Raw genomic sequence first — 15,647 nt, forward strand, 5'->3', positions numbered from 1 at the left:
TCAAAAACAGCAAGAGGGAGAATATATTACACAGAGGAGTCACACAACAACAATAGAAAATACAACCCAGGAATGAACTATTAGTTTAAAGAAACTGTGAGAACTATAGATTTCTAAAAAAACAGAAAAAAACATCTTTAGTTTTTCCAGTGGCCCAATTAATCATTTGTAGCAAAAATAGAATCATTTGCATATTAAAGATTAGTATTTGATGCAATAATGAAAACTTATACTGTAATAAAATTGATTAGCTTAAAATGCCACAACATTTTGCTTTAAGTTGATTGTATATTAACAATAGACTTTAAATTCAAAGACAGGAATATTGTCCTTCAGATAATAAGATCACTCTGAAAGTCTTGTAGTTATTCAAATTTTATTTTGCTACATGGGTTGAAAATTGCTCCCAAAGTTCTACTTACTTGTTTCTTGAAGTAGCCAATTGCATATTCATCAGCGTATGTAAGGAAATTGAGAATATTATGCTTAATGTGATATTCTTTCAGATGATTCATTAAGTGTGTTCCATAACCCTGCAAAGAAATTATGATCCAGTTTATCAATTGAGGATTGCAATGTATTAAAACCTTACTGCTTAGAGTTTGCAGCAATAAAGCAATTTAAATGCAGAAATACTGTGGGCCTCTAAGAAGTGTATGTGAGAACAGAATTTTTCATCTCCTGGCAGAAATAGTGGTTATCAAGTTTTCTTTTCCAATTACATGAGCTATGTTAAATCCTGCTTCTAAAAACTATTTTCAAAATAATACTTTGCAGCCAAGTCTAACCAGAATAAGAAGTTATAACTAACCTACCTTTCCAGAGAAAATGAATAAGTGAATCTTGCACACAAAGCTGCATCTGTAACTGAGCTTATTTTATCAACTCTGTATTTATTTATTTATTTAGCTTTTTTCTACCTTTAATGAGGCATCTGATAACAACCTGCTCCTAGGGTTGATGTTATAATTTCCCCTAATGCTTTTTTTCATCGTTTTATTTTATTTATTTATTTCTTATGGGATAACAGAACACAGCATTAGTGCATAAAATTCTCAAAAACCACATATACAATGTGTATCAAAATATTAAACATCAGTACAGTGAATCAAGATCACATGAAGTGTTAATACCACTTCACAATGCCTTGGTAAGGCCACAATTGGAATACTGCATCCAGTTTTGGTCACCACGATGTAAAAAAGATGTTGAGACTCTAGAAAGAGTACAGAGAAGAGCAACAAAGATGATTAGGGGACTAGAGGCTAAAACATATAAGGAACGGTTGCTGAAACGGGTATGTCTAGTTTAATGAAGAGAAGGATGAAGGGTGACATGATAGCAGTGTTCCAATATCTTAGGAGTTGCCACAAAGAAGAGGGAGTCAAGTTATTGTCAACGCATCAAATGTTATTGCTTGACAAGAGATGAAGAAGTACCGTATATACTTGAGTATAAGCCGACTCGAGTATAAGCCGATCCGCCGTTCTGCAAGCCTCTGCCGCCAGCAGAGGCTCGATCCGCCATTTTGCAAGCCTGAATACACAGGAATACCCTGTGTGGCCGCGGCTCGTCGGCAGGTCTCCGTTCCTCCTGCCGACCTTTGGGGAGGTTTGGGCGCCTCCCCAAACCTCCCCAAACCTCGGCAGGTCTCCGTTCCTCCTGCCGACCTTTGGGGAGGTTTGGGCGCCTCCCCAAACCTCCCCAAACCTCGGCAGGTCTCCGTTCCTCCGCGCAGACCTGCCGACCTTTGGGGAGGTTTGGGCGCCTCCCCAAACCTCGGCAGGTCTCCGTTCCTCCTGCCGACCTTTGGGGAGGTTTGGGCGCCTCCCCAAACCTCCCCAAACCTCGGCAGGTCTCCGTTCCTCCTGCCGACCTTTGGGGAGGTTTGGGCGCCTCCCCAAACCTCCCCAAACCTCGGCAGGTCTCCGTTCCTCCTGCCGACCTTTGGGGAGGTTTGGGCGCCTCCCCAAACCTCCCCAAACCTCTGCAGGTCTCCGTTCCTCCGCGCAGACCTGCCGACCTTTGGGGAGGTTTGGGCGCCTCCCCAAACCTCCCCAAACCTCGGCAGGTCTCCGTTCCTCCTGCCGACCTTTGGGGAGGTTTGGGCGCCTCCCCAAACCTCCCCAAACCTCGGCAGGTCTCCGTTCCTCCTGCCGACCTTTGGGGAGGTTTGGGCGCCTCCCCAAACCTCCCCAAACCTCGGCAGGTCTCCGTTCCTCCTGCCGACCTTTGGGGAGGTTTGGGCGCCTCCCCAAACCTCGGCAGGTCTCCGTTCCTCCTGCCGACCTTTGGGGAGGTTTGGGCGCCTCCCCAAACCTCCCCAAACCTCGGCAGGTCTCCGTTCCTCCTGCCGACCTTTGGGGAGGTTTGGGCGCCTCCCCAAACCTTGGCAGGTCTCCGTTCCTCCGCGCAGACCTGCCGACCTTTGGGGAGGTTTGGGCGCCTCCCCAAACCTCCCCAAACCTCGGCAGGTCTCCGTTCCTCCTGCCGACCTTTGGGGAGGTTTGGGCGCCTCCCCAAACCTCCCCAAACCTCGGCAGGTCTCCGTTCCTCCTGCCGACCTTTGGGGAGGTTTGGGCGCCTCCCCAAACCTCCCCAAACCTCGGCAGGTCTCCGTTCCTCCTGCCGACCTTTGGGGAGGTTTGGGCGCCTCCCCAAACCTCCCCAAACCTCGGCAGGTCTCCGTTCCTCCTGCCGACCTTTGGGGAGGTTTGGGCGCCTCCCCAAACCTCCCCAAACCTCGGCAGGTCTCCGTTCCTCCGCGCAGACCTGCCGACCTTTGGGGAGGTTTGGGCGCCTCCCCAAACCTCCCCAAACCTCGGCAGGTCTCCGTTCCTGTTTGGGGAGGTTTGGGCGCCTCCCCAAACCTCCCCAAACCTCCCCAAACCTCGGCAGGTCTCCGTTCCTCCGCGCAGACCTGCCGAGGTTTGGGGAGGTTTGGGGAGGCGCCCAAACCTCCCCAAAGGTCGGCAGGAAGAACGGAGACCTGCCGAGGTTTGGGGAGGTTTGGGGAGGCGCCCAAACCTCCCCAAACGTCGGCAGGTCTGCGCGGAGGAACGGAGACCTGCCGAGGTTTGGGGAGGCGCCCAAACCTCCCCAAAGGTCGGCAGGAGGAACGGAGACCTGCCGAGGTTTGGGGAGGTTTGGGGAGGCACCCAAACCTCCCCAAAGGTCGGCAGGAGGAACGGAGACCTGCCGAGGTTTGGGGAGGTTTGGGGAGGCGCCCAAACCTCCCCAAAGGTCGGCAGGAGGAACGGAGACCTGCCGAGGTTTGGGGAGGTTTGGGGAGGCGCCCAAACCTCCCCAAACGTCGGCAGGTCTGCGCGGAGGAACGGAGACCTGCCGAGGTTTGGGGAGGCGCCCAAACCTCCCCAAACGTCGGCAAGTCTCCGTTCCTCCGCGCCCTGCCTGCCTGCTTCTTTCCGCTGCGGAAAGAAGCAGGCAGGCAAGGCGCGGAGTTTGGGGAGGTGCGCGCGCACCTCCCCAAACCTCCCCAAACTTCGGCAGGTCTCGGACGGCGGTGGCTTGGGAGAGGTGCGGGCGATCCCGGAAGCACCAAAGACTCGGCCGCGCACAAGTCCTCGGTAAGTTTTTTTTGTTGACTGGAGTATAAGCCGAAGTGGAATTTTTCAGCCCAAAAAGTGGGCTGAAAAATTCGGCTTATACTCAAGTATATACGGTAGTCATTTCATATGTTAAACTTGTGTATTGTCTTGAGAGATTGGATTAAGGTTGGGAGGGGAGAAGAGGAGGATTGTTCCTCAAGGCCATCTGAAATTAAAGAAGATAAAAGCTTAGCCAGTTTTCTAACAGAAGGGAAACTGATTCTTTAAATTAATTGGAGAATATGATTAATGACAAAATTAGAAAGATGGAGAAATGTGTTTTAATATATTGTGCAAGGGGGCGGAGATTTCAGATTCCAGCTTCCTTCGAGCAAGCATTTGCCAGTGTATTAGGCTAATAAAGGATTTTTAAGGTAAACAATGCCTCAGAGTCACTTGAAAAGCCCATATGTTGGAAACTTGACAGCTATTCTCCAAAGTGCCCAAAGGCAAGACAAGAAGCAATGGATGGAAACTAACCAGAGAAGCAACCTAGAACTATGGAGAAATTTCCTGACAGTTAGAACAATTACTTAGTGAAACAACCTGCCTCTCTAGAATCTGTGAATGCTCCAACACTGTAAGTTTTTAAAAAGAGACTGGACAACCATTTGTCTGAAATGGTATAGGGTTTCCTGCATGAGCAGGTGTTTAGTAATAAGCCTTGGTGGAACAGTGGGCTAATGCCTCCTTAAGTAACGCCAGCTGCCTGCAATTAGTGCAGGTTCGAGTCCCACCAGGCTCAGGGTTGACTCAGCCTTCCATCCTTGCGAAGTAGGTAAAATGAGGACCCAAATTGTTGGGGGCAATTAAGCTGACTTTGTAATAATGCCGCTTGGGGGGTGTGTGTGAAAGCCCTAATAAGCAGGCATATACATAGAATGAAGGCTACTGCTAAGCTTGTAAGCCGCCCTGAGTCTTCGGAGAAGGGCGGGATATAAATGGAATTAAAATAAAATAAAAATAAATAAATAAAAGCAATAATTCCATTATTATAGACAGAGTCTAAAAGTTGGGGAACAACTGTTGTTTATTGCCAGCAGATTTTTCAATATTATAATTTACATTATTATAATAATACTCACATCCCGTGCAATAGGTTGTGACTTTAGGTATACTTCAACCACATTCAGCAAAAATAAAAAAAAATATTCTAATTGTGCACATAGTTTCCCAACCATCCCCTTTTATCTTATTTGTCCCATTATTTACACTGGTACCAAACTGGAAATAAAATGGAAGACTTATATAGATATTACATTCCTTACTGACAGACACAGAGTTGAAATTTCCTTTAAGTGGTGTAAGTAGAATTAATTCACAAGAGAATGTTATTTTGCCATATGTTTTATTCAGTGTTCTGGTTCCTTTTTAAAAAGTAAACTGTACTTTGAATTATTTCCTCCATTTGTTCAAGTTTAGGACTATGAGGTCACATAAAATCCAATTATACCTGTGCATTGTACATTTGTCTTATAATGCAATTAATATTTGTTTTACCTTGACTTGTTCATTAGAAGTCACAGCACAGAAAACTATTTCCGTAAATCCTTGAGATGGGAACATCCGAAAACAGATACCACCAATCACACGACCATCCTTTATTAATGCAAGGGTCTTGTGTTTCCTGTAGTTATATATTTTGACATATAAACCATATACTCATTAATGATGCCCATCACCGGTGCCTTCATAGCCATAGCAATTATAAATAAAAGATGTTTTGCATAGATTTTGATACTAAATTGGATTTTATTTTCAAAAGATGTCCAGAAAACTGATGCTCTGGCAACATAAAATATTCTGACTGCATTTTTAGATTCCTTTCCACTGATTATCTCCTGTCCCATCTTATTATACTGGAATAATAAGTTTCTTCAAGGCGGGAATAGTTCTATTGAATAATGCCAACTTCTACTCAGCGGCCTGTTTCCAGAGAGAAGGAATTTTTTTTTATTAAAACTATAAGAGTTAGTCTGACTGGAAAGAATTGGATTTTCAGGCTGTAGTTTATCATCATCTTTCAAGCCTTTACCAGAATTGTAGGGATTCCCTGTCTCCTCTTAAATCAATTGGTCTACTTCTTCCACAAAGACAGAGAACCAATTTTGAACTCAGTCCAGGCCAGTCCTCACTCTTGTTCATTTTACTAGCAGGGTCAATATACAACTTCTACAATACTCCTAGCAGGGCCTGAATTAGTACGTGATTAAGTAAGTCTAATAGTTTTTCTAGTCTTCTGGAAGTTTGCCAGAAAAGTGAAAAATCTCTCTTCCTGACTGACTGATTTAATTTCTGGCAGGGCTCCTTCACTGATAATCTTTTCAACACATTTTTTTTTTATACTGAATAAATTTCAAACTGCAAAAAAAAACCAAACCCAAAACCAATTAACTTGATAAAGTTTCAAATCTTTTGAAACATGAGACAAACATTTGTTATAATTTCCTCTCTAGTAATTAGCAAATAGCTTAAGGCAATGACAGTCGGACTGTTCCCATTGCCCCTGACTATTGACCATGCTTGCTGGGACTGATGGAAAAATTTTCAATAATACCTAGAAGGCAATAGGTTCCATTTTAGGAAATTTATAGAATATCTAGAACCAAGACTGTTTAAAGTATGAAAATACTGAAAAACATTGACTCAATGTTTCAACTTTTAAATAGCATTTATTTTATTTAAAAGTTAGATGTATGATAGTTTTGATAATTTCTTAGTAAAGATATTTATTTACATTATTTACATGGGTGCCTAACTTACAAATAATGACCCTGGGCAGCTTACATATGGTTAAAAACGTTAAAAACAGTGATCATACAAAAAACACCACAATACAAGATAGTCAAAGCCAAATCATGACATATTATAATTTAATTTTAGGATGAGCTTCTCTGGTACTCTGGCCAAATGCCCAGGGTAAAAAAAATAAATGTTCAAGGCCTTATGTAAGGATGAAGACCCTCTTGTTCCAAAGACAGGCCCAGACTTATCACAGGGAAAGCGTACTTTCTAGGTCACAAATAAGAAACTTTTTTCATGAAATGGACTTGAAGCATGCTCACTCTTCTGCTGAATCTCATGGGGCAGAGATAATTGGAGACAGGCAATCCTACAGGTCTTGTGTCTTGAAGGGCTTTAAGTATAGTTATTAAGCAGTTAAAAAGGGGTTTTTAAGAAGCAGTACTAAAGACATCTTATTAACTGATAATTTTGAAGAGCCAAACAGTAATATTAATATTACCAAAAGTTGATGTGATAGAAAACAACTGTACATGCAATTCCTATACCACTTTTCCAGAGAACATTTTGGAAGGGAGCAAGAATTGCCCAAATTGTCCTCTTTCCTGTTCCAATGATAAATCATCTCTATCTGTGAAAGATTAAGTATTGCCTATTTCTTATTATTTGGAACAAACTTTACAATGAATCACTAAATGCAAATCCCAATCTTTACCTCTATCTGTTAGCCTGCCCAAAGTTTAAGAATTCTAACAAAGAATGCCATAAATTACAACCACTACACTTTACCAAATGGATACCTAGCTATCTAATTAACTTGTCATCTTCCTTTTTGTTACTGTTGTTGTTCCAAGTCCCAAATCAACAGTCCATAGATTTAAAAGCTTGTTTTAAATTTCTAAAAATGAACCCATTCAATAAATATTATCCCCTTACTTGTTCTATCTTTCCCATTAAGAAAAACAAAGAGATGATACTCACGGATCAAAGACTAGACGAGTAATATACTCTTTTGGCATTCTGGGTAACTGATGCGAGAATACATTTTGTAAGCCAACCAGCCACATCATAATCTTTTTATTTGGTTTTTGATTTAAGGAATTTCCAACCACATGAAATTCAATCACTCCCCTACGCTCTTCCAATCTTGCAGCTTCATCCCGGGCAGAGTGTGCAGAAAGAAAATTAGTCTGCTTTATGAAAAAAACAATGAAAAATGATTCAGTATTTATTTCAGGAATCCTTTTTTTCCTTTTCATATATAGTCAATATATATCTCAGTAAATAGAGTTGGAAATCTTTCCCATTTGTTTTAATGACACATACTTCTGTTTAAGGTTGCCTCTCTAACTGAGTAAGTAATAAAAATATCCAGCAATTCAGGCTAAATATTTAATAACTTATTTGGTACTTACCTAGGTTTTTACCATGAGAAAAAATGTTTCAAAAATCCATTACAGCGCTCTTGCTATACAAAAGAATATTTCTGTCAATCAGCTTATATCTAATACTTTAAAAAATGAAAACCTTTGCATAATTTCTACTTCAAAAGTAAAACAAAACATCATTCAATGTTACTTGTGTCTTTTAATACAGGGGTCCCCAACCCCTGGGCTATGACCAGCACCAATCCATGGCCCACCAGAAACTGGGCCGTGCAAGTGAATGAAGCCCCATCCGTGCACACATGGGATCCATGCCTCCCCCAATCCATGGAAAAAACATCCCTGGCACCCAAAAGGTTGGAGGTCGCAGCTTTAATATATCATCTCAATTACAAACATCTAAATCTAAATAGTATTAAATAGCCAGGAGTCAGTTATTTGTTTTGCAATCCAAAAAATACCACTAAATTATTTAGTATCAATCATAGTAATAGTTTTCAACTTGTTACCAGTCTTTTTATGATTGTGAAATTATGATGGCATTGAAAAAAGTGCTTTATAGTCTGTAAAGCAGTGGTGGGATTCAAATACGCGAACAACTGGTTCTCTGTGTGAATGTTGCTTCTGGAAGTCCATTCTGGGCCTGGGCAACAAAACATTAGCTACCGGTTCTGCTGAAGTGGTGCAAACTGGCTGAATCCCACCACTGCTGTAAAGCACTTCTATCGTGTAAAATGTTCCTCCCTGTGGTCTGGCATGTTTTGGGTGCATGGCAACTGGCTCAACTTTATGGCTGGTTGTATTATCCTGAGGTCATGTGATGGCAATTTATAAGATTTTTGGGCACTTTCTAGCAAAAAAACATCCTGTTAAATGATACATTTAATTACTGCTTCGAAAAATGTCAAAAGTAGGTCCAGACACTTGGGTGCCTTGACTTATAACTGCAATGACTTGCAACTAGAATTCTAGTCCCAATTATCATCATTAGTCAAGGACTATCTGTACAATGTTAATGATTACAACATGCAAAAAGAAATAATAATAATAATTTAATTTCTATACCGCCCTTCTCCCAAAGGACTCAGGGCGGTGTACAGGGCAATACAATAAAATACAACGTACAAATTTTTTTAAAAAATATTAAATATTACAGCCCAATTCAATACAATTAATACAATAACATTAAAATACCCCTAAACCCATCAGACCAGGCCGGCTTGTTCAAATAAATATGTTTTTAGGTCACGTCGGAAGGAGCGAAGGTCGGGAGCCATCCGGAGCTCCACCGGTAAACGGTTCCACAGGTCTGGCGCGCCCACAGAGAACGCCCTCCCCCTGGGGGCCGCCAGTCAACACTCTTTGACCGACGGCACCCTAAGGAGGCCCTCTCTGTGGGAGCGCACTGGACGAAGGGAAGTTGATGCCGGCCGCAGGTGCTCCCGTAAGTAACCCGGACCAATGTTCTAAAGATGGTGAGAACTAGTACAACTACGCAAATTATGCCTTCTTTGACAACTTGGCTGACTAGCTATATACAGAAGTTGCCCAATGCAAAAATTCTTCACATTTTTCTCCTCCTATAAACCACAGTTAGGGGGCAGGTTTTCAGTAGTAATGAGACAAAAGACTACAAGTAAAGAAAAATGCTGTGCTGAATTAATTAAAAATTATCTATGTTGAAGGGAAGATAATGAGTGGAGATAGAGAAAAGCGGTGGAAGGGGGAAAGGATCTAATTTAAACCAAATCATTGAGAATTTGATATTCACATATTCTCAAAGTAATCTAATGGAAATATAGATGATGAGCCATGTTACAGAATAAGATTTTAGAGACAGTTTGGAGCCTCTTTTTGTTTTGTTTTATTTTGATATGATTTGCTTGATCTGAAATATGATTTATTTTGATCTCATATGCTGACTTTTTAGTTGCAAGCTGCTCAGAATCATTTAGGAGTTGAGCAGTCTATAAAGTAAAGAAATCTAGCAAATTACGCTAAGTTCATGAAACATTATAAATTTGCTTGAGATGAGATCTTGACTAATTTTCTTCATATGACTGAATATACAATATTAATTCATATGAACAATTCCCCTTCTAAATATGAACACATTTTGAAATTCAAATGATAAAACTGAATCATATGCAAAAAGACAAGATGTTTGAACAAAACTAACTGTATGCCAGCTATGACATTAAAAATATCCTTTTAAGTTAAAATTTATTTTTAAATTTGTCATTTTCTAGTCTATACATACAATATTTACATGTCATATGTGTATAAATACTAGCAGCTTGATGTGTTCGGATACACTTTACTACTTTTAATAATCCCAGAATTCTTAGCTATGGTCTATTGGGTAGGAATTCCAGGAATTACAAGTCCAGGCAATATGAGGCATCTACTTAGGCTGAATTCTATTAAAGTATTAATAATGAAAAACTGCCTTCAAATAAAAATCAGCTCAATAATATTGAAATTAAAAAAATATCTTGATATGACAATAACCCCATTGATACCTATAGTTAGAAAATGTAATGTGCTATCCTTATTTTTGACATTAATTAATTCTGAAAGGTACATTTCTCACCTCTGGACCAAGCATTGCTGTTGGATCTGTAATGGTTGACATCACTTCATTGATCAGTTCAACAGGAATATCTCCTATAACCCGTGGTTTTTTAGCAGTCTCCGAAGAATAACTTTCATTATTTTTTCTCTTTTCTCCTAAATAACAAAATAATTATTTAACAACAAAATCCAAATGTTGTTACCAGAATTACCAGAATCAAAAAACATTAAATTATATTACTCATTGTTGAGAAATATTTGATTGTTGAGTTAAAAAAGCTATGAACTTCGGTAGCAAACAAATTATATTCAACAATATGAAATTGGTAGAAGCTACTCAGAAATCAGCTGTATTAACCATCTCATCAGGGTTCAACTCTCCATATTACCAATGGCTGGGAGGGTACTACAAAAAGCCCTGGGGATTGGGAGTTCCAGAGCATGGGGGCCACAACAAAGAATGCCTAGAATCTTTTATACTACCACAAAGCTTTTTTAGGGAGCATTCGGGCTCTTTGACTTATTATAAAGGACGTAGAGGTTCAATTCTAGCAAGACAGTGCTTGATTTAAGCTAATGCTATACCAGGACTAGTTTGAGGACTAAAATATATACGCCTAGGAAAACTAGTTTAAAATATAACCAAATCTGAAACCCAATCCACTAAAACTCTTTGGAGAATAATAAAGAAATATCATAATTATCATTCAGTTTAGCATTCAGACAGTGAGTCATAATAATTTCCCATTTATAAAATAATAGTCATTCATTTGACTCTCAGTATGGCCTGTAGCCACAGTACTTAGTATTTTTATTTTGTTAGAAAACTAAACTGATAGGATTTGGGACATGATAAAAAATCATGACCACACATTGTGGTCTTGCTTGCATTAGTATTTTCCTGGCTACTGCATAATTTCAGTAAAGACGATTCACTATTGTCTTAATCTACAGTATTTTAAGATTTTATTGTATATAGTATTGTTGTCCTAGCTTTAACAAATAGCTGGCCTGTTTCCATATATGAATATGCCATAGCTCTTCCCGAAGGCAATATGAGAAGATCATCAGCACAATCATTAAGGCAATTATAGTTGTTGCATCAAAACTCTGTGCCTCATTTATCTATAGAAATTGTAGCAAAACAGACAAAATTCTTTGCTATTTATATTACCTATGTTTTGGTCCAGGCCAGAAGCAGATTTGGAAGCAGGACTCATAGTTCCTCCACTAGGTTGTTCCAAAGATGAGGGACTTGAACTGTATGAAACAGATCTCATCATAGGAGGACGGTTAATAACTAACAGAGAAAGAAAGCCAGAGTTGAGGCATATGAAATTAAGACGCAGGTGGATGTAGCATCAAAAAAACCCAAACACTTCAAAAGATGATAAAATATAAAAATAATTCCAGTCAGAGGTAAGAATTTAACCAACCATCAATATGGGACATCCTGATTAGCAACCCTTTTAAACTATAGGCAGTCCTCGACTTACAACCATTTGTTTAGTGACTATTCTAACTTACAACAGCACTAATATATATATAATATATATATATATATATATATATATATATATATATATATATATATATATATATATATATATATATATATATATATATATATATATATATAATATATATATAATATATATATATATATATATATATATATATATATATATATATATATATATATATATATATATATATATGTCACATCATCATATATATAACCCAAAGAGAAAGACTAAAGACAAGAACGAGACTGAAAATGCCACAAAGAGAAAATTCCAAGCCTTCTGAACATTCAAAGGTGGCAGCAACTTCTAGGCATCTGAAGCTGAAGGATTTGTTCCAGCACCATAATATAGCACATAAATCTCCTTTTTTCCCTTCCTCTCCCTCACAATCTTCACAAATAAATCTTATGCCCTACGTGACTGGGAAGAGAGTGACTTCTCTTCCTCTGAAGATGAAGTTTCTATAGGAGAAAGAGGGGCATTCACCTTTAAAACCACAAAAAACTGAAAAGTGGATGCAGATCTAATTGCTAAGAACTGCCTACTAAACTGCTAAAAGAGTTATTGCAATCTTTAACCAGCTATTAAATGTCAATCAGAAAGTAGACAAACTTTTTTCTATAATGGAAAATAATATAACTAAATCTGACATGAAGCCAGTTACCAATCCAGCTGCTCCAAAACTCTCAAAATACTCACAAATGCATGTCCTCATATGTATGGAAATTGCCACGGATAAGCTAGTTTTACAATGTCACAGGATTTTGCTGCAGATGGCAATTAATCCTCCCAACAAAGTTAAGTGGGAAAATAGAAAAGTAATATTTCACTCCCTTTCACAATTGCTTCACCGTAGAAGCAATTCCAGCTGAACTTAGTGAAATCACCTGGCTCCATATGGCAAGGTCTTAACAGAATAATGCTTGCTTTTAGTCATTTTGCACTCTCTTCAATGATCTTTAAACGGATATTTCTTAAGGGATTTTCAAATCACACCTACATGTGTACCGCCTCTGCTGAACTTAGGAAGGACAACCAATCACATAGGAAGGGCATCAAGCCCCAGAGCTGATGAAATCAGCCAGCCAATACCTATACAGCAGAATGTTCCACCAACTCCAAGGTTGGGCTCAGATAAGCATAATACCCTTGATTTAATTAAAACAAAAATATGGACATCAGCCGACTCTATGGAAGATGAGGAAGAACTGGGACAGATATTTGGCGACCTCCCTAGGAAAAGCAACAAAACCATCATATATAAGCTTGAGACAGTAAAATCAATGCTTTAGTCAGTGACTCTTGCAACTGAGTCTTTCAATACTCTACTACCCCCTAGCTGCTCTTCTGCTGAAAAGCTGACAAGTTCATTTTCCAGCATCACCACAAAACAACAAAAAGGAGCTTTAGTTAGCCCAAATCACATTGTCAGCAGAAAAACATCACAACAAAAGGAAACCAATTTGGTGAACAACTTAATGGATCAAGCAAGCTACCTTGCCAAGTAGAGTCCTCAAGGGAAATCCAAGGCATTAACCATTGTATACAGCTGAATACATTACATTCTAATGAACTCATATCTGAGTTATCACCAGCAGTAGTGGGGATCACAGATCCAGAGACACCTGTACCAGATCTAAGTCTGTTGAATACCGACCCTCACGATAAAGAAAAACAAAAATTACAATATAGGAAGAAGTTGAACCTCAAAATAATTGTGTATATACCAGATGTATTGTTACCAATACTGATACTGACTCCCCTGACATCTATAATAAAACTATTTCTTAATAGTTTTATTATAGAATAATAATAATAACCAACACCATGAAGTAATCTGTGTTTCGCTATTCCTCAAGATCTGCCTCTACCAGTGGTCACTATTGGGAATTCAGATTGACAATTATATGCTCCTAAGGTCCTAACTCTCCTTTCATGGAATTCTGCAGGCTGGAATGCCGAATCTCTGTGTTTACAAATTACATGGCTGAATTCTACTTATTCCTGCTTCAAGAAATATGTATATAAATGGGTACAAATCCTTTTTACTTTCACAAGTTCCTGGACCAGGATAAGGCAGATAGTATTTAAGTGGTGATTTAAGTACAAGTAGTCCTCAACTTGTAACACTTCATTTAATAACTATTCAAAGTTACAATGGCACTGAAAAAAGTGACATGGCCATTTTTCACAGTTATGACCATTGCAGCATCCTCATGGTCATATGATCAAAATTAGGATGCATGGCAACTGTCTCATATTTATGATGGTTGCAGTGACCTGGGCTCATGTGATCACTTTTTGCAACCTTCTGACAAGCAAAGTCAATGGGGGAACCAGATACACTTAAGAACTGTGTTACTAACTTAAAAACTATAGTGATTCACTTAAAGTGGGGCAAAATTTGCTTAACAACTCTCTCACTTAGCAACAGAAATCTTGGGCTCTGCTGTGATCTTAAGTAGAGGTCTATCTGTATACAAGTCTCAATTAAGCTATGCCTAAATGCTACACAGCTAGATCCTATGGAGAGCATTATTCAATTATTAAAATCTAATAATATTGAATTATTACTGTTTATCTTCCATCATCTCTAAACATGATCCAATTTAATAGTTTATGGTCCTAATTTGAAGCATATTCTCAAATCAAATAATCACTCATTTTATGTAATTGTTTTGGGCGACTTCAATGCAAGGATAGGATTGAACGACAAGGCACTTTTCACTCAGGTTCCAGCAAAACCCTTCTGAACCAGCTATAATGTCCCCTCTGTTAACCCAACAATCCCCAGATTTAAAAGAGGTTACAAGGCGTTGTGCCTTCTACAAAGTAAAACCAAACTAATTCTACATTTATTAAATGGATTTATCAGTACCCACGATGAATTCTCTCACTGGGCTGGCACAAGCCCCTCCCTTACTGATTATACTCTGATCTTACAGAACTTAATTATATCTGGGGGGGAAATTACTTAGAAAACCGGCCTGAAAGCAATCACTTCCCAGGTATCATAATCATAAAAGCATTTAATAACTGTTTTAGGGAAATAGAACTTATCCCATTTTTGGAATTGAATTCAGAAGTAGAAATGGCCTATGCCAAATGGTCTCAACAATTTAGTAGTCAAATCTCTCACCTGCTTCACTCTGAAGCAGTTCTACATCTCCACACTACTACAGTCAAAGAGAGATTTGAGAACTCGTTCTGACAGACATTCTCCCATTTAATGCAGTTATTCAAGCCAGTACTTTCTACTCAGGTCTCAAGCAAAAGTGGAAAACAAGCAGGCAGAGTTTTTCCCCTCTGAGTCCTCCTGGTCTGGCATAGAATGCCTTGAGGCCAAAAGTAAACTGATCAGGAGATCCAATTTATATAAAGAGAATCCAGCTGAGCATTCTATTCAGGACTATATGTTCCTGAAGAAACAATATAAACATAATTTTTTTTAAAAAAATAAGATAAAAGAATTCACTAGGCTTCCTGGCAGCAATTGACAACAGCCTCCCAAGCCAGATATTCCCCTTTATTCTTGCACTTAATAACTTCTCATCCAATCAAGAGACCTCTTCCATTTATCTCTTACATGCATGTGTGTGGGAAAAACCACTTTAGAAGATCATATCTACAAGAAGAGCTCTCTAAATTTGATTTGGATCTCAAAGCTTCCCAAATGGGCCCCTGTCACAAATGCTGAAATAAAGAAGCTTGTAAAACAGCTAAAGTCTGGTAAAGCCCCAGGCAACGACTTTATTACCCCTGAAATATTGTGAAACAATATAGGCTGGTGGAGCCCTGTTCTTGCCTTCCTG

The 15,647-nt window shown here is 39.2% G+C and overlaps 1 protein-coding gene across 4 annotated transcripts in view; it reads right to left on the reverse strand.

Annotated features, from left to right (window-relative positions):
* Positions 1-15,647, reverse strand: part of KAT2B (lysine acetyltransferase 2B) — a 78,581-nt gene that overhangs the window by 13,094 nt on the left and 49,840 nt on the right. For 3 of the 4 annotated variants that reach the window (XM_083376124.1, XM_083376122.1, XM_083376125.1), the window contains exons 8-12: positions 11,484-11,609; positions 10,329-10,465; positions 7,332-7,543; positions 5,109-5,235; positions 423-533 (exon numbers count right to left, since the gene is read on the reverse strand). In XM_083376124.1, coding sequence (XP_083232250.1) covers positions 423-533; positions 5,109-5,235; positions 7,332-7,543; positions 10,329-10,465; positions 11,484-11,609 — 713 coding nt within the window. The remainder of the gene's footprint in view (positions 1-422; positions 534-5,108; positions 5,236-7,331; positions 7,544-10,328; positions 10,466-11,483; positions 11,610-15,647) is intronic. The other variant, XM_083376123.1, reaches the window with a different exon arrangement.

Source organism: Vipera ursinii (assembly GCF_947247035.1).
Source record: "Vipera ursinii genome assembly, chromosome: Z".
NCBI lineage: Eukaryota > Metazoa > Chordata > Lepidosauria > Squamata > Viperidae > Vipera > Vipera ursinii.